General features: G+C 40.3%; 1 protein-coding gene across 1 annotated transcript; it reads left to right on the top strand.

Annotated features, from left to right (window-relative positions):
- The first annotated feature begins 17,176 nt into the window (after positions 1 to 17,176).
- On the top strand, positions 17,177 to 20,515 carry LOC103147284 (transcription factor SOX-11-like). The gene has a single exon (XM_007565536.2). The coding sequence runs from the start codon at positions 17,465 to 17,467 to the stop codon at positions 18,572 to 18,574; it is 1,110 nt and encodes a 369-aa protein (XP_007565598.1). The 5' UTR covers positions 17,177 to 17,464; the 3' UTR covers positions 18,575 to 20,515.
- The last annotated feature ends 2,207 nt before the right edge of the window (positions 20,516 to 22,722 follow it).

Below are 22,722 nucleotides of genomic sequence, written 5' to 3'. Positions count from 1 at the left end.
TGTTACGGACCACAGAATACTTCAGACCTTCTAGAAACACTTATCACTGCCTATTTTAATAGTTTAATCACCCAATATACCTGAATATTCATTAATAAACAGTGAAAATAATCTCAACACTATCACTGAAACTAGCAGTCTTTCTTATCTCCACTCAATCAGCACCAGTGAAAATAAAAGAAGTTCCTGGATTGGCCGCTTTACAATCCCAGTATTGTCCCTAAGCTGCATTTTCTTTTGGATATTTAAAAAAAATGCTCCATGAAAAAAATCCATGCTACAGCACACTCCACAGAAATATCAGCAAATACTCAACTGCTGATTTGAAATGAAATGGTGACTAAATTTGAACATGTTTTTTAGAAGGCCCTATATAGACCTATATGTAGACTGCATTACTCCATCACATTGGAGGCATTGACTGCTCAGTCCTACAAACAATTACCCATCTTTAAATAATTATACATAAAAGCCAGAGAAACCAGGAGCTGGTTTTAAATTCAATAGTTTCCCTGTCAATTCATCAGTCTGAAGTGAAGGAATAATTTGAGAGCAGCCTGCTTTAAGACTAATGCAATCTTTGAAGCCACTCCCTCTAACATAAAAGCTCCTATACATTAAGAAATGACAATTATTAGTGGAAAGCTGGAGGCAGATCACAAAGAGAAAACTCTGCTTTGCCCTTTTTCCTCCTACAAGCTGCTATAAATAATGACAGGTCACTAAAGATAGGCTTGGTGACTCACACACCTTCTCCTTGCCTGCTGTCAGAGAGGTCTGAGTACTTACACACACCTTCCCCCATGCAAACATGCTTGTATAGGTTTGCAGTCATATAATATAAAAAGTGAGTTGGAGGAAAAAGCTGTTGCAGATTCAGAGCAACAGCTGCCAGGACACCGGTTGATATAACAGATTCCCCTTCCTTATCTTCATATCTGACTTTATAATTGCTAATTAGGCAGTTTAATCAAGGATAGCACCGTATTGATCTGTGTGCATCCTAAGAGTCAGATTGTGTTAAATATGCCACAGTAATTATTCCTGCTCCAACAGAGCTGTCACTCACCCTCCAAATGGTCCTGTCACGTCTGCTTCACACCACTTTTATGACAGAAGACCAGTAAGACAACTATTTTAAGTCAGACCCAAATTACAATTAATCATTTGTCTAATTCTACTGACATGTCTACTCTTTGATTATATAATTACCTAAGAGCCATAATCTCCCATGATTGAGTCATAATCCTAAATAAGCTGTGTGGTCACCTCCTTCTCTGCAATTAGCTCATTGCTTGCATGAATGCAAGTACAACGGTCTGCACCCCATGCATCGGGAAAAATCATCATTGAACATGTCGATGGTTTTGTCCAGTAACATCCTTCTAATGAATCTGTTGACATAAAATTCCCACAGACAGCTGGGCTGTCACCAGCTGTTGGTGACAACCCAAATAATCCACACGGAAAAAGTCATCAAAACAAATACATTAATAAATCAAGTTATGTGTAAGAACGTGGAAAGGCACACGGGTACTGAAGGTGTGATGAAGAGAAAAAAACAAGCACAAAAGGCATTAGAAGAGCAGAAACCATCTGAAACATGTTAGCATAAAAAAAAATCCTACTTTCTTAATCTGGTCCCAATTAACATTGGCTGCTTTAGTCCTAATTGATGGAGTATAGAAAGCTTTCTCATTAACAAGGTAACACACAGGAACAATTTCATGATGGGTTAAGCAAAGAACTAGACATTTACAACCTTATTGTTGGGATATATACTGATGGCATTGGTTAAACTTCTGGATGCTCCAGTGAGCATTGTTTCACTTCTGAGTCATACAGAAGTGGAAAGAACACCATTTCACCATGAACCAGACACAACCAGGTGCTCAAACCAAGGTTTCTGACAGACGACTCAACAGTAAGAGCCAAGAACCATAAATGCCACGGCTTCTAAGCACAGCTGCTCAGTCATGCAGTTGGTAGCTCTGTTGCCTAACTGCAAAACGTCCAGGGTCAAATCGAGGTCTGGGCATATGACGGTTCTCTCTGGGTACCTCTGCTTCCTCTCTCAGTCCAATGTGTAAGAACGTTTGTCCTATGTACTTGAAGCCTGTTTCCTTTTTAAATATGCACATTTTTTTTCATATTCTGCTAATGTTGAAAAACACTTGAAATCATGGTGATTCCATTAAATAAGAAATAGAAAAAATACATGATACACGTGATATATTCATATTTCTGCCACAGCACTAGTGCTCACCATCAGAGGAGACATGTTTCTATTGATAAACTTAACTTTTGATGAGCTGTGTGATGCTGGTGGAGTCAGCTGTGCATCGTCCAAAGAGACCAGAGTCCACAAATAAAAGCATTGCTGCTGTGTGCAAACTGGCATGAAGCAAAATAATGGTTTCCTTTGCAGTTCTGCAAAATACAGAAACTGATACAGCTGAAAAACCATCTCATCCTAGCACAAAACCTATCAAACAATGCATTTTTTTTTTCAAAATTGGTGTGTTTTAATTAATTAAACAAATAAATATGCATGAATGAATGGCCTCTATGCAGAAATCACCACACAAAACTCCACTTCTGAAGAAAAATATTGTATTGTTTAGACAAAGCCATCCGATCAGCTAGGAGGTCAGAGCATGGTGATGTGGCCTGTTTCTCAGCATGAGGTTCTGGCAGACTTCAGAAAGCTGAAGCAATAATGAACCAGGAACCTTCCTGAGATATTCTAGAGGGTTTCAGGAAGGAAACAACCCCAAGCACACAGGAAAGGAAAATCTCAGATGGCTTGAGAGAAAGAAAATAAAGCTGCTCGGATGACCCAACAAAAATCAATTGAAAAGAAATGAACTTCAGATCAGAGTACAAACTAAGGAACCAGAACTTTCGAGATTTGAAGACAATTTGTGTGAAATTAAGACTAGTTCCTCCATGTAGGCTCCCACAAATGCCTCTCTGTTGTTTGGATTACTTGGTTTGTTGCCAACATCTGGTGTGAGATTCATAAAAGCCCCATTGGAAAACTAATTACTGAGAGAAACATTGATGTGTCCAATACTTATTTTCCCCATCATAATTTAGACTGCTTCAAGCTCGACATATTTTTCAAATGTTGTTTACATAACCTGAAAATGAGAACCTATTTAACTCCATTTGCAGTCAGACCCTGCATGTGCAAGAAAGACACATGCAAATACATACGCCAGTGTATGCAAATGCATCCTCATGCATGTATGCTCATTCTGACAAGGTGCAGTCTCTCAAATTCACACGGGTGCCACACACACACAAACACACACTTCCTCTCACATGCACGTGCATGTCAACCTTCCTGCCCACACAACACTTCCCACATCTCACCCAGAAACAGCCTGGCATCTGTCACAGCAGGAGGGAGTAACACACACACACAGCCACTCAGAAGCACAAACACAGCTCTGTTGTCTCCAGCGAGTGTACCCTTTTGACCCCTTGACAGGTACACAGAGGATCTCAAAGAGAGAGGAGAAGCCTCGGAGCAGGTCTACAAGTCAGAGTTGTGCCCTCTCCATAGGTAGCTGTCGAACTGCTGGGGGCTCCGGGGACGGCCGCGCCTCTCCCAGGAAGCCATAACTCTCCTCTCAGGAAGTGAGGTGTGTCTGGAGCGTTATCTACATCTCTCTGGGTGAGAAGCAGGAGGACAAGAGGTCAGACAAGTAGGGGACCACTTATATCATGTTTTATGTATGACATGTGGCATGTGTTTGAATATTTACATGTGTCTGAAGGTGATGCAAATAGAGAGGAAAACAAGGAGAAGAAGTTCAGAGAACTCTGCTTCCTTTGTCAACAAAGTCTCTGGGTAAACAGCGTGATGCAATGTCGTAGCTCAACCTGCAAGTCTGGCAACTTTCCAATCTATTGATCCGCCTTAAGCAGCCACATATTAACATTCTGGAGACTATTAGCCACTTCATTATAACCTACTGATTTCTTTTTTTCAGATATGATGAGCACATTTTGTTTTTCTGGTTAGTTGAAGTTTATCATCTTATCACATGATTTAACAGCAGCAATGACCTTCAAATGTTAACATGGATTTAAACAGTTTCCTTCTCTTCTTGAACTGGTTGGTTTCGTTCCCACCGGACCGGAGCATGCTGAAAGACCCCTGAAATAACGCGCTGAAAGAATATAGATGATCAGCCCCCACAAAGTGAAGTTAAAAGCTTTCCAAGTGATCCTGGTGAACTCTTCCAACACTCCCAGGCATATAATTAAAAGGTAGCGTCTAATTTCTATGAGAAGTAAATTAGTAGCTGGGCTTCATTGTTGAATCGTGGCTGGTGGCGTGTGGCCTGGGGAGATGGATTGAATGGATCAGAGAGGGTCGGACAGTCACAGGATAATTTTGACAATAGAGTTCGGGGGGGTGTCATCCATCACTCAACAGCTTACATGAAAGTTTTGACAGGTAGAGGTCACAGCAATGTGGCAGGAGCCAGGAGAGATGGATGCCTTTAATTTGGGTAATGAAGAGTTAACCATCTTGGGAGAGCAAGAGGAGCGTTAAATGGCAGAGCCGTTCACCATTAAAAGAAAAGCCTTATTTAATTCCTTCAGCCCTAATGAAAGACATCGAAACACAATCCTTGATTGACAATGAGGCCCTGGCTGTAATTCCCCACAGACAGTTCACTTAAGTTCCCTCCCTTGTTAATCTCAAATATAATGAATTGCAAAACTAAGGTTAAACGTGGCAGCGTGAATTCATTATCACTAATACATTAGCCCATAAGATGATTTACAGTGCGGTCTCTCTCTTATTTTCATTAACAGTGAACGGCTTTGATTTAGTTTGGAGCTGCTCGGCTTCGCCATCAATCTCACTCTCTTGGTCATTGTCCTCTCATATCTGACCTCTTCAATCAAAAACCCAGCAAAGTATTAAAATGTGGAAGAATGGACAAGCTGGTGAAAAAAAATATTATTCTGCTTTTTAGTGCGAGTACAAGACCCTTTTATCAGTTCGCCGGAAAATATATTCATCCAGAGCTGTCATTCAACTTCATCCTTGACCCTGGTCTTATTGTTGCAGGCTTAATGGTAGAGCTTCTGCTGAGATAACAGTTAATGCTTCACTGTCTTGAAGCAGAAGACTATGTTAGAATAAAACACCAGGGACATTATTTGCATGCAACACTGACATACATATGTATCTCTATATGTTCTTCTGTCATTAATCAGCCAAAAGAAAAGCAACGAATATACATGCATCACTTTAATTTGTCAGGATTTATAGAAATCAAACATTTATGTATTCCTTGTGTATTTTCAGTCAAACTTGGAGGAACATCAAACATAAATCAGCATGTCATGTTTATATGCCCTCAAGCAGTATAGTCTGTGGGTCTAATTTACCTCACTTAAAATACCACATCTGCATTGATCGACTTCATTTTGCTATGAAAAAGTTTTTCCCCCTACAGATTTCTTCTGTTTTTGCTTTGTTGTCAGTTCTCTACATGTGCATGCAGTTCTATCATGACTGTGAGCCAGAAGGTGTTTTCCTGCCATGTGCTCACGTCCACATTGCTGTTGTGAAAACCTGAACGGGGCGCTAAGCAGAGGCAGCCGCTCTGCTGAGTGACAGGAAGGTTATGTTTTCCTAATGACGGTTTTTAAAGCTATAGCTGTTGCTAATTGGGGTGATGTGTACAGTCCCATGTCCCCTTAAGACACGTCTAGCTAACAGGGATTAGACATGATTAAGATCCTGCTCTTCCTGGTGCTTCAGCAGCTCAGAGTATTTATTCACAACGGTCAGATTACTGAGTGATCGACCGATAAAGATCGCAGGGGTTGCAATATTTCTAGGCAGCCAGTCTGATGAAAGTTTTTAAAGCTGCATCAGTAGAAATAACTGGGGTGCAACAAACTGCAGACGGAGAACAAATGTAGTATTTAGGCAGTTGGGGTAATACTTTGGGTTATATTTTACATTTTATTTAAAGAAAACAGTCTTTTCTAATGAAAGTAATCATTTTACGCTGGCAAACAGTTTATTTTATAATCGCATTGAACACACTTTAATGGTTCTCACACTTTAATGGTTCTCAGTAATTAACAAGACAATAATTATCTGCTATTTCTTCTACGGCTTTATCTGGAGGACAATGTTTATTATTATTTATGTTTTTTTTTTTTCCAATACTCTCATGCGAAACTTGCAAAACTACCCTGATATAATTTTTGTATGTTAATTATAATAGTTCCATGAATAAGAAGGCAGAGAAAATCTTAATCTGCAGCTCATCTTAAAATAAAAGTCTGAAAAGTAAGAATTAGTGGTTTTTCATTTGCCTAACTACCCAGGGCGGCTCAGCTTTGTGGGCAGTTTGATTATTCACTTAAAGATTTTGTGGCACTATTGGCCTTTTATTTGACAGTAACCTGACAGGAAATGGAAAAAAAACTTTTTTTAATACTTTTATTTTTCCGTCCTCCTGAGCACTAACCCATGTAATGGCTGCAGTGAACTTATTTTCAAGTCAAGCTCCTTTATTTTAACGATTTTTGTTGGATTTGACTCGAGCTAATCAGAAACTCTGAACTTTCCTCTTTTTTTGCTTGTTAGTCGGAGCCAGCTCTGAGGAGCCCCCTCATGTGTTTTCATTTGTGCAGAAACTCTTTGAATTTAAAGAGGGCAGGAAATTCTACCTTGTTAAAATGAATTGTCATGTATGCTTGACAGACGCTTATAATGAGATTAGTGTAGCTACGTATCAAAGAGGAAATGTTGGAAATAAGAGAAGCGCTAATCCGCTCACAGCTTTATGGCTACATTTCTTCTCTACATGGTTTTTGCAAAACTTTGCCTTCCTACTGATTATCTGAATTGTTTCACAGCTCTCATTTTGTAATCCTGAACTCAAAACCAAGCAAAAAAAGGACTGGAATTAATAACAATCAGATTTTGTGTTGATATCAGACTTGTAATAATAATTTACACAAAGGGATAAAGCCCTCTGCTTCAGCAGATTAACATAATCAGTAAAGAAAATCACACAAACCTATTAGCATAATCAGAATCTAATCATGGAGCTGCAGGGTGAGAGGCTGTGACTACTGACATTCTGACACTTAACTTCACATGTGACTGTTATTGACGAGAGTTTCTAAAAGTCACATCGTTAACTTGTTCACCTCATAAAGGTGCCAGGAGACCAAAGTGTGATCAAGCTTTGCTCTACCTGACTGGATCTGGGGCTGCGATTTGACACATTCATTACCAAACCTTCTGTTATTGATTTTTAGATAGATAGATAAATGGATTTTAGTGGGAGTGAGGCTCCCATGCACACAGCTTAGCCTTTCCACATCCCTAAGTCTCCTCCAGTGACCTTTACTGTTAAGATAAAGAAAGCTCTCAAAGCACACTGAGGGATGTGGAGGATTTGTAAAAGAGGACATTTATGAAAATCTATCCTGAAGCCTCTCTTAGAAATCCTTAGGAGACATGAAGGAAAGGACAGGGAGTCGGTATGTGGAAGGAACATACCGAGAATCTAATATGTATGAAATGCTGGGAAAAATACCAGTCTATATGTGCATACGTAATGCAAAGTAAAAAGGAAGTCACAGGAGTCTATAAAAAAGAAAGAAAAACCTTTCTGTGGCTCTATGGGTCTCAAGACGTCCACTGAGAATATAAATACACAGCTGAGAACATTAACTTGATTCAGTTAGTTTATAAAAGCTGAAACTGAACAGGAAAGAGTTCTCATAGTCTAAGGTGAGGTTAAATTTTAGAAGCAGTTAATATCCTATCTGCTGTAGATAAACTCTTTGTGTTTTCCCCAGATGCTAACGCTAACGTCTGGCCCGTTACGAACTTTCAAACCTTCACTGAGCAGCTGAGGTCTGTGTTCACAGGTAGGAGGTGCAACACAAAGTTAGAGGGAAAAATGTAAAGAGTTTAGACAAAGAAACTGATAAAATGGTGATGACTCACTACTCTGCATATTTTAAAAAGCAAATATTTTTCTCCTTTGCACCAAACAGCTACAAACCATCAGTATTAGATGATTTTCAGAAAGGGATTCTAGAGTGAAAACATTTAAAATATTTGTTTAATGTGTAAACACTGGGATAAGAGAGCTTCAGTCTGGCTCTCTGCGCTAGAAACCACAACCTTAGTGACAATTTTAATAGTGTTTCCACATCTGTCCATTTGAAATCTTCTAATGGAAAAAGGAAGTTAATGACAGAGAGGAAGGGGTAAATTATCTGCAGCATTAGACAAGCGACACCCTGGACAGGTCGCCAGTCTATCACAGGTTAAAAAAAAATGGACAAATTACCACATATGCAGACACACTCACTCCTAAAGGGGATTTAGACAAATCAATTAATCCAACATGCATGTCTGGACGTTGGGAGGAAGTCAGAGTTCCCAGAGACAACCTGAGCATGCACAGGCAGAAAGTGCAAACTCCATGCAGAAAGAGCCCAGACTCAGATTTGGACCACAGCATTAAAATGCATGAGCAAAGCTGGCCTCTATTTCATTACATTTAATAATTTTACTGTAATTACACCACATATTTTCACCACAGAGTTTAAACACATTCAGTTTTGTGTATATAAGTAATAAGTGTAAACAGGAACAGAAATCTAAATGAATATCCTGCGTTAGTCTGGACTTTTCTGTCAGAAGTGAATTTCTGTCACATAAAAAATTATATATATATATTTTTTTGTTTTACTTGTGCCACTCTATATTATGATCTCAAAGTTTTTATTTGTCCTGTTTTATTATTCAGGAATGACAAGACTTCACTTGCATTGTTTCTCAGTTTGCTGGTTTCTAGCAGAGTAAAACTGTTGGGGGTTCAACTAATTTTGCTTCAGTTTTAGGAGGTTATTTGTCACAGTATGTGATTGGAGGGATTGATTTTCTCCCTCCCACTGCATTGATGAAACCTCTCCTGGGGGAAGCACTAGCAGGGATCCATCTCATGCTGATAACTTTGAGCTATCTTATCTGGTTTCTGTTCAAACAAGAGTGAATGCTCGGCTTTGCTTCAGGTGTTTGTCTCTCTGTGTGTCCGTTTCTTCCTGTTTTTTGTTTTCAAGGTCAAAACCTGATTGATTGGGGAAGGCTATTTTTCTACTATTGTTGGAGTATGTGGCAAACCATAAAATAATATTTAAAACAATCTCTTGATTCACATATTGTAAAAATAATACACATGAAGCAAAAAGTATTAGTATTACAACTGCTAGGAGAAAGTATTTAGATGAGAATCTAAATACTTTAATCTAAGCTATCTAAGCTCAATGCGGTAACTTTCTGACTGGCTCAGGTGTCATTAATCATCTCTTGTGCGTTAGCAAAGTTGTTTTATTTTTTTTTTTTTACAAACAAATAAATACTTTGAAACAGTCCTTAATCATTTAGAAAAATATTAAGAAACTATTAACGTTGTCATATAGGGAGAAGTCTCCGAATAATTATTGTATCACATTAGAAATATTTGAAATGATGAAGTTAAATGATAAAAAAGATAAATAAATAAAATCATGTGCAACTTACAACTGGTGACTTTGATTCTGGGTTGTCCAACCAGTTTTTCAGGACCTAAGATGTGTCTTATGTTTGCGCCTGAGATGTGTCCACAGGGCATGGATTCTCAATTTGTCATGCTGCTTTGAACCGTCACCATTCAAATGGTAGCGCCAACACCATAAACCAGTAAAACCTCAGAGCACAGGATACAGATGAGGGTGACTATATGCAGCGGCGGCCCCACACGAGTCTCTGCACACACTGGCTAGCAGTCAACAATCTTATCTTAACGGGAGGCAAGTCTGGGCTGGCTGGGGTGGCTTCAGTGGGAACAGCTCTGCACTTCTTAGAAATCAAGTCCTTGACTGCAACTTTATCAGGAGTTTTTTTTTCTGAAGCTGCTTGTTTGAACCCAGCAGCTCAACTGATTCATTAATTTACCTTTGTAGCACCGAGCAGAAAACAACCATAAACATGGTTTCTATTCATTATTGTGCCAGAAAAAATGTGGTTTTCATCTCGTTTGCTTTAACAAGGTAAAAAAATTATTTCATCTTGGCACGTGAAGCATTGCATTTCCAAAGTATGCAAAGTTTTCCTTGGTTTCTCTGTTATTTCCAGCAGTGTGTGAGAGAGCAAGACCTGACCTGCAGCCATACAATCCATCAGCATTAGTCCTACACAGTCCCCAGACTAAACACACTCTCATTACAGTGGCTGCGATTGCCCAGAGGGCTCTTCTTCTGCACAAGTTTATTAACACAAGACATAAAATACAATACGAAACCTGGGTACGCTGGACTTTTACAGTAAACATCACTTCAGTGCTTCTGGTATATAATTAAAGGATTTAAATGGCCGGAGCTTATTGGGAATGACATGGCAATATGATTACTGTGGAACATGCTGTACCGTGTATAGAAGAGTTGCTCCAGCATGATGTCATCTTCTGCAGGCCGCTGTGGATCCACGTCTGTGGTGTGGAGAGTGAAAGGCAGCAGCAATGAATCAAGAAACAGCATCCTCTCCAATTATTGGCAAGCCTTATAAAGACGAGTAAAAGAGCAGAAATTAAATTCATTTTTTCATAATCTGACATGATGTTAAAAATGTAGAAAAATATACCCTTTAATTTCAGCACATTTTTTTAGTTGGAAAACACTTCATGGTAGGAAATAATAAATATTAATGACACAATCACAGAAAATTGATTGGATATTCCACAACATTCTGTGTTTAAATAACCCCAACATTTATTCCCATTAAAAATGACTGAAATCATATGATGAAGACATAATTACTCTGCAATTTTCAAGCTTTATCTAATTTAAAACTTTGTTCTGCTACTAACTGCTGGAGTGAACGCCACAGTGTGGTCCTTCAGAAAGGACAACTTAACAGCATCTTTAAAGCAGGAGCGTCAAACTCATTTTTATTTTTGGCCACATTAATATCATGGATGAAAACCTCAGTCTCAGATTTTTTGTTGCCTCCAACTTTCTTTCTTCCAGGTTTTCCTCATTTTACTGTCCATCCATCTCCTCATCTATGCTGACCAGATTCTCTGCTCCTGCTGACAAAAACATTTTTGTTAAACAATTGCAAATTATTATTTTCTTTTTAAGAATCAGAATTATGCACTACTTTGTGTCCATTTGTCATATGGAATCCCAATAAAATACATTAAGTTTGTGATTATAATGTGTCAAAATGGAAAAAAAAGTGTAATAGTTATACAAGGGACATTATTTCCCATGTACAACCTTTATAATTTATTCAAATACTTCAGTTCATTTCCAACAAGGTGCATCCTTTTTGCAAAATTAAATATTCATCTATTGCATTGGTCTCAAATTCAAGTTTGCTCTTTTCAAACGAGATTTGCCTGTGCAGACATAAACTTTGGCCTCTGGTTCCATTTGTTTGTATCCTTGAGATAAACAGTTCCAGCAGCACCGTTCCTTAAACATCAGCTGTTTACATTCACGACAAGATCCTCCGCTCTCAAGTATCTGCTAAGCACTGGACCTTGAGAGACAGAGGCCACATCAAGGAGGTCAACAAAGAACCCGACACCCCGGAGAAACATTTGCATTGAGTTGAGAATGTAAAGCAACAGCAGGGCATAAAAGTGCCTTTGAGGCAGCAAACACCTAAGTGGTAAAACAACAGCCTCCAAACGGCCGTAAAATCTTCCTTATTGTCAAAGTTCTTCTTATCTGTGGAGGGAGAGGCAGGACAGGCTGATCTTTGAGGAATGACAGCGTAGCTACGGGCAGCCTGCGAGACAAATGCTGGACCAGCTGACAGGCCTCGTTTTGGTATCATCTCACAAGTTAAGATAACAAAAAGGGTTTCAGTAACCGGCATACATGTGCAAACTATAAATCCTGAGAGTCGGAGCTGATATAAGATTTCACCTTCAGAAAAAGCCTGGACAAAGATTGCTCTGGGAAGCAGACATGGGTGGATTTGTCTTAAATTACCTGCTGCTGGAACTTGTTACATAAATCCTATGTATTGCTCCAGATTACATTGAGTGACTCCTCTATATGGGCCAGAGGACTCCAATTTACAGAATGGCAGTAAACATTGCAACCTGAGTATAGAGGATAGTTGAGGATGTGTCTGCCAAGTGAAAAGTTAATTTGCGTTTTCATGTGCCACCAAAACACCCCCGTTTCCTCACCCTTAGCCCCCCGCCTCCTCTTGGCCCGCCCCATTGTGAAGCCATCAGATAGTGGCTTCCAGAGGTCCACACCTGTCTCAGGGCTATGCAGAGGAGATGGATGCATGCATTTTGAGCATCAGATAGCCGCTAGCAAGGGTTAGTATTGATCTAACGCTTCACTGGGCCTTTGTGAGAGCAGCAGCTGCTTTCGGGGGCTTTTAGATAAGCAATGCAAAGGGAATTGTTTCTCCTAAAACCTCTTTTTTTTCAGCCTGAACACATGAAAACCATCACTTAATTCAACACTCCATCGCTCTAGAACAAAATGTCCTTTCCCCTGACATTAAAATCAGCAAATAAGCATTAAAACATCTGCCTTCAGGGAACTGGAACGAGTATTGGAAATCACACAACGATATGCAGCTCTTTGGATTTTCTTGTTTAATCATCTGTAGTCTCCAGAGTGGAAATAAAAAGGAAAACTCTACATGTTGCAGTGTTGCTCAGCTATCCTCTATTGGTTGCTACGCCTACACTTCCAGCCACTGAATGAAGCTGGGGGTGAGATGAAACGCAGTGGGGTGGGACGGGGGGTCAGCGTGAGACCCTCCCTGGATGACTCACCAGCCGCAGCAGCGCCTCATTCCCAGCCAATAATGAGGCATGCTAATGAGCGGGACGCCCACCCCAGCGCTCATCATTAAACGGCGTTGTGATTCATGTCAGGACAGGTGGCACCAAGCTCATCCCTTACTGGACCCATCCACACACAGCGTGACTCTGTTGGTGTGGACCACTCTCTACTCAGAGCCTTACTTTGGGACGATTAATCGTGATTAATCGATTGTTGAAATAATTGTCAACTAACTTACCAATCAATAAGTTGATTGGTAACTTAACTTGATTACCAATCAAGTTAAGTTAACAATTGCAGTTAACAATTGCATACTCCAATTGTTAACTGGAGTATGCAGACTCAGAAAAAGGAAATTTGCTGAAGAATGCACTGAGTGGTACATCAAAACTGTACAAATAATGTATACATTTTTTATCTGAGATTTAAAATCTTTTGTCAGTAAATAAGTTCAAGTGGCAGTTTTAGCCTCATCTTGTTGAAAGTCTGCAAAAAATATTACTCTTTTTTACCTTTTGCTATCCAGTTATTCATCGGTTAATTCAAAAACTAATCAACAGATCAGATCTGTACTTTATTGATGAATTAATCAGAAATATCTGAGCTTTGCACATGTTGATGTTAGAAGTATTTTAGCTGCAGATGCTTCCTTTGCTACAAATGATCAGGCGTTAACCATCAGGATGATGTTATTGCATTTCAGGCAATAAAATGTTTTCTTTCTTATTTAAGAAGGAGTTGAATTACTTGTTAATTTGCATATTTTATGTATTTCTAATAGTATTTACAAAAGGCTTAAAAGGATAAGTGAAACATTTCCTAAATGTGCCAATTTTGTATGTGATTAATCAATTAATCATCAGAATGATCTGTAGAATAGTTGATAACTCAGTCTGGGTTTTGCTGCAGGGCTCCATATTCATCCCTTTACAGGGAAACTAAATAACCTACAGATGAAACAACGTCTCTGTTTTTCAGTGTCTCATCGGCGCTCAGAGGAGAATTGTTGCAGGTCCTTGTTAGACTGTACAACCTTCACTGCCCCAAACAAACTCAACAAATCTTTATGAATCTGCTGTTATTTACACTCTTTCTCATGTCAGATAACATTCCTGCTGCTGTTTTCACATCCATGTCTGCAGTTTTTTCACTTGTAAACAGTGAGATGTTTCTTCTCCATATTACATATTGTATATTTTTGTTTCTTTAAAGATCCTCATCAGTTGCACATTTCTTCTAACATGAGGTTGCTACTTTCAATAACAGTACAGTTTCATTCTTTCCTATGTTGTAAATTTCCTTCTTCTGTACAGTCTCTTCTTAATGTGTACCTTTGTATGAATAAGCATGATCACAGTTACCTTGTGACACCTGAATTTCCCCACAGTTGAATAATAAAGGATATTTCTACTGTGTTCTAAAATGCTGTGTTTTCCCCCAGACTGCATCCAGTCCAAACAGGATCATTCGTTCATCTGGAAGAGGAACGGGACGGCTGCTCTGATGAATCCATCAGGACAGAAAATACTGACTCGCATTTGCATGAAGGAACCTCCTGAGAGCGAACATCTGATAAAGTTTAATCAGCACAGGGTGGCCATGATAAAGCATTTCAGCTCCGTCTCTGTCTGGGTGGGTGAGTCAGAGGTTTGTCTCTGTATGTTCCAGGGATGTAGAGGAATAAGTCCCTGTTTATATCCCAAAATGTCTCTCTCTCTTAATCTGAACCACTTTCCTGAGCCATGCCTCCTTTAGCCCTGTGTTTCTTTTCTTTTTTTCTTCCTCTCTCTCTCCCTGCTATCCTGTCTCTGCTTTCTGGGCTCGGTCTGTATCAGTTGAGGCACTTCTTAAGCCCCAGCTGGGGGAGAATACGGCGGCTTGGTGGGGGGAGGGTTTCAAAAGGGTAAGTGATTGCCCTCTAGGGGACGAAGCAGAGAGAAAAAAGCAGGACGCCTTATCGCCCAAGCCTCCAATAGCACTGCTGGCTCCCACCCAGAGCCACAGGGGAGGCGTGTGGAGGGGATGGAGGAGACGCCAGCTCGATGCTACACTGCTTCTTGACACAGCAGACTCAGCGGGGTTCCTTCCATCTCCTCCTGCCAGTACAGGCTCAGATAGCGGCTGCACAGGCAAACGTTGCCATCTGAATGAGCGCCTCTGCTCTGCGTTCCACACGAGGAAACGTTCAGATTGTAAAGAAAATAAATAAAAAAAATAACAGCTTGTTTATCTTGTAATTTTGGTATTCATCCATTGCCTCAATTAGTTCACACAAATCAGCCATTTGGTTGAGGTGATCTGTTTTATGAGACGTGTTGTTCCAGGAGATGCTGCAGGTGTTTGCTCACTGTAAACAGGAAGTGAGCAGAATGCGCTACTGACCTACTTTCTTCATTCAAATGAAGGCATGGAAACAAACGGGAGGAAAGCCACAGGAACCCGCTGAAAACAGAAATGAATGGATGTGCCTCCACCTGGCCTCATGGTCAGCGCACGTTTGGCTGATTTAATGTTGGCACCCTTATTTATAAATAAATAAATAAATAAATAAATAAATAAATAAATAAATAAATAAATAAATAAATAGGATTTTGTTTTCAATTGTTAAATATTAAATTGAAATAAAAAAAGTAGAAATTTACATTTATGTTGACTATATTAGCATTTGAAACATTAAAACTTAGAATCACCTCCAAAGATGCAAAAAATAAAAAAATAAAAATCTGACCCTTTTTCATGCTCCTTAATAAACAACTAACTCTGCAACCATGGTGACTGCAGGAGGTTATGTTTGAAATAAAGACTTTAAAAATGTTATATTACCTCAAAAGACCCAAAATTCTGCTTCTTCCTCCATTTTGTCATGTTCCACCTTTGTAGTTTTGCTCATTTCTGTCCAAACTTATTAAAAGTAAAGCAGCTGACTAAATCTGGACATTTCACATCACCTTTAACAACTGACAACTAATGTAATTTTCCATATTTTAATCATATCCTGCTTTCAGGAAATGATGCTTTGTGACTCCAGTAAATGACACAGCAGCAGGATTCTGCTCCGTTATCCTGGTTTCATCAGGGTCATGTCTTATTTTATATCTCAATAATTGATGAAAACACTGAACCACAGTAAAAATAAGATGGTTTAAGTGCTTGGGGAAGAAATACTTTCTTTAAAGGGGTAAAATGTTGGCAGAAAATGATCAAATAGGAAAGTGAAGGCACAAATGATCAAATTGACCAGAAATAAAAAAAAGACTGAGTTTCTGACTCTACTGTAAATATGTGAAGCCTTATCACTACAGTGGACATTAAATTGTGGGTGGTGTCAGAATATGAGAAAAATATAGATTTTTATTTTGATTTGCCATTTTGATTTTATGTTTCTTTTACCATAAAAACCTGATTTAAAGTCCAACTCATTCATTTTCCCTTCCACTGTGGCCACATGCTGTAAAATCAATGACTTGATACATTCAGCAACTAAACTAAAACCAAATAGTTTCATTTAAATCTGTCGTTATGACTGAAATGATTAGATTACATGTTTCTGGATATGAATGGGTTGTTTTTCAAACAGCCTGTAAGCCAACCAGATGGTTTTTATGTTAATAAGTAAAATAAAATAACTATGTTTTTATTTTATTATTATTTTGCTTCTCACTGTATTTTGATGACAGCATCCAAGTGTGAAAATATGCACATAACGCAGTGACGTCACAGGAGCCTGCTGGTGGAGGGGGTCAGAGGTCAGTGATTTAAAGTTTTTAATATTTTGAATAAGAAAATACTTTTACATGTTGTATTTTAAAATGAACCTAAAAAGAAAACACTCATTTTTTGTTTTTTATATCAGATTCTGTGAAGGTTCAGAATGCGCAGCTCCTCATTAATACATGAGTAAAATGCATGAGGCGGTAATGACACCGCAGCGCTGATATGAAGCTGTTTCCAGCTGTAAAAATATAACACTGGTTAGCAGACAAGCAGACGCACCGACGCAGCAGGCGCCTGGAACAGTGTCCAAGCGCCACCTTCAGTTTTCAACCTGAGGGAGGAGGGGAAAGGACAATAAGTCAATATTTTCCCACAATTCACGTGGAAAACATGGTTTGTCATCATAAAAATAACCTCCTGATATTATATGAGGAAAATTATTAGAAAACTGAAGTCAGGCTTGTGTGCGCTCCGGTGCGTAAAGCCGCTGAGCGGAGCGCGGCGCTGACTGGGTGTTTAATATGCTTGTCTCGCCCGGCGTGTTGCCCCAGACACTATGTAGCACAAATCCCCACCTCCACTCAGAGCCTCCTGCCTCCACAGAGCAGAGGAGGCAGGAACCAAAAGGGTTAACCGGAGTCCTGGAGTCTTCTGAGTCTGCTGGGCGGAGTGGAAGGAGCGGGATTGGATGACTGGGCTGTGACGCAGGGGACATGAAAAAGCTGATAACTAGTTAAGAAGGCAGTTTGTAACTCTGGAAAAAGAGTGCAGAGCTTGAGACACGTTAAGCAGAGGACGTGGATGAACCAGAGAAAGCTGAGCCGTCCTGGCGGTGAGGAGCTGTTAGAGACTGCAAAGTGACTCCGAACTGCGGACAATGGTGCAGCACACGGACCACGGCGAGACGGATGGCAGCATGTCCAGGGAGGCCACCGACTCGGAGGAGAGCGAGTTTATGGCATGCAGCCCCGTGGCAATCAACCCGGACTGGTGCAAGACGGCCACCGGGCACATCAAGAGACCCATGAACGCCTTCATGGTCTGGTCCAAGATCGAGCGGAGGAAGATCATGGAGCAGTCCCCAGACATGCACAACGCGGAGATCTCCAAGCGCCTGGGCAAGCGGTGGAAGATGCTGAAGGACAGCGAGAAGATCCCGTTCATCAGAGAGGCCGAGCGGCTGCGGCTCAAACACATGGCCGACTACCCCGACTACAAGTACAGACCCAAGAAGAAACCAAAGCTGGACGGCTCCAAACCCTCGGCGCCGTCACCGGAGAAGTGCGGCAAGATCGCCAAGACTCCCAGCAAGAAGTGCTCCAAGATCAAGACCAAGAGCGGCTCCAAGACCGCTCACGGCTACGCGGAGGACTGCGTGTTTCCCAGCATAAAAGTTGCAAAGACTGTGAAAAGTGAGCTCACCGATGAGGACGACGATGACGAGTATGAAGAGGACTACCGGATGGGCTTTAAGGCGGGAGAGGAGGAGCGCCTGAGGCCGTACGGCGTCGCCAAAGTTCCGGCGAGCCCGACTCTCAGCTCCTCGGCGGAGTCGGAGGGGGCGAGCATGTACGAAGAGGTGAGGAGCCACAATAGACTGTTTTACAACATCAAGAGCATTTCCAAGCAGGGCGCGCTGCACGCTGCCTCCGTCTCACCAGCATCCTCCAGGTCGGTGTCCACCTCCTCCTCCTCCTCCTCCTCCAGCAGCAGCAGCAGCAGCGGCTCCTCGTCCGGGGAGGACGCGGACGACCTGCTGTTTGACTTTAGTTTGAATTTCGCTCCGAGCGCCGCGGGCTCCGAGCTGGGCAACCCCAATTCAGGAAACCTGTCCCTGTCTCTGGTGGATAAAGACCTGGACTCGTTCAGTGAGGGCAGCCTGGGCTCCCACTTTGAATTCCCAGACTACTGCACGCCAGAACTGAGCGAGATGATCGCAGGGGACTGGCTGGAGGCGAACTTTTCCGACTTAGTCTTCACATACTGAAGAAAAAACACAGAAACTGTTCCTCTAGTAATAACAGAGAAGGAAGATATGAAATTATATGTCCTGGTCAGATTGTCCCCAGCCCTGCCTCTTGTGGGTTTTCTAGCAGAGGGAGGAGGAGGAGGAGGAGGAGGAAGAGGAGGACCGTGATCCGAGGTGAGGTTTGAGGAATGAGATGCTTCTGAAGCTGGTAACAGAAAAAAAGAGAGGAGAAAAAAAAACGGCAAGGTCTGCAGACTTTTTTTTATCTGACAGCATGACAGGGTTTTCTGGATTTTTTTCCCTCATAGGTCTGCATTTACTGCTCAGCTTAACCAGACCACAAAGGGAAGAACTTCTATGCATCTTATCCTCTTCAAGACAAACAAAAACAAACTGCAGGGAGCTGAACTCGGACTGTGGACTGTCTCAAAGCAAATCTGTGAACTGAAGATTGTTCAGGATGCTACTTTTCAACGGTTTGTGTAATTTCTAAATGCCGCAAAAATGGTTTTGTTTTTATTTTTTGATTTTTTGGTTCGGTTTTTCCTTTTTGTAACTGATTCCTTTTACCTCCTGGTTTGGAAAAATCAAGCAGCCTAAAACCTCTGCAGAGTATGCAGGTGCGGAGGAAACATTTTGATACATAACAGACCTCATCTTTTTAAAAGAAAAAGATATTTTCAGGCATATTTTTGTACAGTTGAAAAGGGAATGTTCTTACTGTGCTTTCAGTGAGTTTCAGGCACTTCTTCCCTTTATCCTTTGTTTTTACGCATGCAAGGTGAGTCCTGGTTTTAAGGATTAAGTTAAACAGAAGACTTGCATCAAAAATGCCTTGTGATTTTAAACTAGGTTTTGTACAGTTGTAGAGCAGATTTGTTGAGTATTTGTAGACGATACAATGGCATCATGGGGAACACATACCTCAGAGCTGGAACTAGTTTCAAGATTGTATATGTACTGTAATATAGTAAAGTTAGGAGTTTATGTATATCATACTCGTGATATGTGGATGGGTCCCGATCGCAGGTGTGAAACTGGATTTCTTTTTGGTATTTTTTATGGCACATACTGTTTTTTCCCCCCCTTTCTCATTTTTTTGTGCAATATATACTCTTGAGATACAGACCATCAACAATTGTAGCAAGTGATGGAAAAACAGACTCGTGCACTGTCGACATCATCTCGGGTTATGATGCTGAAGCCTCTCTGGGCAGGGAAATAAACAGAATCAGCTGGAACTGATACAAAACAACTGTAATGTGGCCTGGTGGTGTGATGCATGCTAAGAAAACACATATATCAATTTGAATGTTATTCGGATCTCATAATGGGGCAGAACTGACCGCAAAAACTCACACTTGATTGCAAATTAGGGAAAATAAGAGTTCCACAGAAAAAAAGGGGCAACGTCTGATTCAGTGGTGGCCTGGCTTTATTTTACCAAGCAAGCAAAAAAAGAACATTCCATAGTCCTGTTTCATGAAATGAAACTTTATTTTAAAAACTGAAGACTGCCTTCTTTTTTTAAAGACATGAACCACAAACCTGTATTTTTTATTTCTTGCACTTAAAAAAAGCAGATATTGTTTATTTTTTATGTGGGTCTTACATATGAAGTTTGTTTGATTACGAGTTTTTTGGAATATGGCTTAATTATATGCCGAGACGTTTTGTTGGAAGTTCTGGGCAGTAGTTACTTCACATTCCAAGTGTGAATCTGTCTTTGACTCATCTTTTTAATAAATAAGTACCTACCACCATCCACTGTCCTTTCAGTTTGTGAATATATGTACACAGATGTGTTATTTGTTGCGGTTTTGAAAAGGATGTGACGACAGAATTATGCCTGTTTTTGTATGTAGGCGGAAATCTTAAATGGATGGGCTCAAACTAACATGTGAATTCACATTTAATAAAAAGGAGAAAAAAGCAAAAAAAAAACTGTTTTGAACTGAAGTGTTGAGGTGTTCTCTGCTCTTTTCTTTCTTTCACTTCGCCTAAAACAGACGAGGCTTCTTTAAGAACTTGAATTGCCCGCTTGTAAGTGGTTAGAGCTGTGATTGGTTGCCGTGGTGGTCCCCTTGGAAACAGAGCTGGAAACGGGAGCTGCTGCTCTCAGCGTGAGGGAGCTCTCAGTCTGCCTGGCTTTCATTCAGAAAACCAGCCCTCCACTCTTAAAGCACTCAGCACACAGCAGCTTCGCACATCAGACCAGGAAACGTCTGAATGCAGCTCAGGGGGAAGGGGAGCCGGTTACTGACGGCTAAAATGTAAAATAATGGATGTTTAGTTGTTGCTTAAAACATTAAAAGAGATCTAAATCCCTCATTCTTTATTTTGACTCAATGACGCTCACTTCTTAGACAAGGTTTTGCAATCTGCTGCTTTACAGTCCTCCCACTGTAACTGTTTTCTAAATAATTCTGGATAAAAATAGCAAAACTTCTGCTTTGCTTTTAAATATAAGTTCATGAAAAAGTCTAGATTTAGCTGTTTGTTATCATGAAATATCTTTAAAGAATAGAATAAAAGATGTGAGGAATCGTTTTTTTTCCTTCAGTCTTTTATGATTATTAGCATAAAACTATTAGCTTTTCCCTTCATTTTCCAAGAAAATATGTTCATTTCTCTCTTTGATATAAAACATAAAATTAGTTTCTTTTATAATCATAAAAATTTTAACTTTCTGTAATAGTATTTATAAAATTGGATAAAGTATATATTTTTTCAAAGATCCATGTGGGTTTTCTGACTATTGATACATTTCATTTAGTAGAGTTGAGTTCAGAAATGGCTCTTTGTTTTCAGTCAATTTAAATAGCAACAAATTGCTCAAAGTCTAAATTAATTTTAAGTCATTTTCTTTTTATTCCTGACCAAATCAATCCCTGATTAATAAATAAAGTTTTCGTTCTGAGGATACTAAAAACAGTAAAGCTGCAAATTTAACTCAAAACATCATCAAATTAGATTCATATTGTTTATATCATAAGTGAAGAGATTTTGCTGATCTGATATGCCTGTGATTTCTCTCAGCAACATCAATAAGACATCCCCGTCGTTTATGATGTCATGCAGAATATAATTAGCAGCAGAGCCAATGGTTTCCATCGGTTACGTCTTCAGGGTGTCATGAGGCCAGCAGGAGCGGATCCGCCTCACACAGAGCAGACACACACTCCAATGATACATGCTGGCCATGCGCGGCTGCACAGGTAGTAGCCACCACATCAAGTCAGTTTGCAAATCTGTAATAAAACATTTATCTAGCCATTACTTTACCTGACCTATTGGTCAAAGTTGCTAATGGGTTCCAGGACTATTCCCAGCTGGATCTGTGCATTGATTTTGTGCTCCTCTGAAATATTGGCTGGGGGCTAATGTCACCGGTACACATTGAAATGAAATTAGTGACCCGTTGAAATTTGCCTCCGTTTCCTCCTGAAATAAATAAATGCAAATGCAGATCAGTCTGAGGTCTGAGAGTGAGTCACCAAGCCGTGCGACTCAGCAGCTGGGGGTTACTGCAGAGGAAAACAGTCGTTTCCAATCTCTTGAACGCTTAAATCATTCATACAAGCTTGGATGTTGCAGTCAAACGTTGGACGTGACATCTATACAAAGAACCGCTCTGCATGGCTGTGGAGGCCCCCTCTCACCCCCCACTGTGACCGGCCTCATCTCAGACTAGATGTTAAATCCAGTAATAATAAGGCCTGTTATGATTTCCTGTGCTCTCTGCCTCTCATCCAGGCAGCGTGGATGCATTACATCACCGCTCAGCTCATGCCGCTGCGCAGTAAGATGCCGTGTTGTGTCATCGTTGATCCACATGTGTTCCTCCTGTCCCAGTGGGAGACAGCCTAATACTGCTGTGGGAATACTGGCATATATTCTCCATGCTTGTGGTTTCATAACAACAACAACGAAGCAGCTTGCATAAATTTAAACCCGTTTACAGATTGTTAATTGATGAGAGAACAACATTTATGTAATCAGTTATGACTCTCAGAAGCTTGCTGTGCATCTCAATAAACTATACCATTAAAAGTTGTTTGTTTTCAACAGTTTAATTAAAATAAGACATAATTTAATCTCCAAATGATATTTTAAGCCTTTATTTCTGTTTTTCCACCTGATAGTCCGGTAGACTCGGTTCAGTC

Source organism: Poecilia formosa, unplaced genomic scaffold (genome assembly GCF_000485575.1).
Source record: "Poecilia formosa unplaced genomic scaffold, Poecilia_formosa-5.1.2 Scaffold178, whole genome shotgun sequence".
Lineage (NCBI taxonomy): Eukaryota > Metazoa > Chordata > Actinopteri > Cyprinodontiformes > Poeciliidae > Poecilia > Poecilia formosa.
This window is presented reverse-complemented; position numbering and strand designations above follow the sequence as displayed.

What these genes read in the sequence shown, in the direction of transcription:
- LOC103147284 (XM_007565536.2), top strand. Translation starts at nt 17,465, where the DNA reads ATGGTGCAGCACACGGACCACGGCGAGACGGATGGCAGCATGTCCAGG.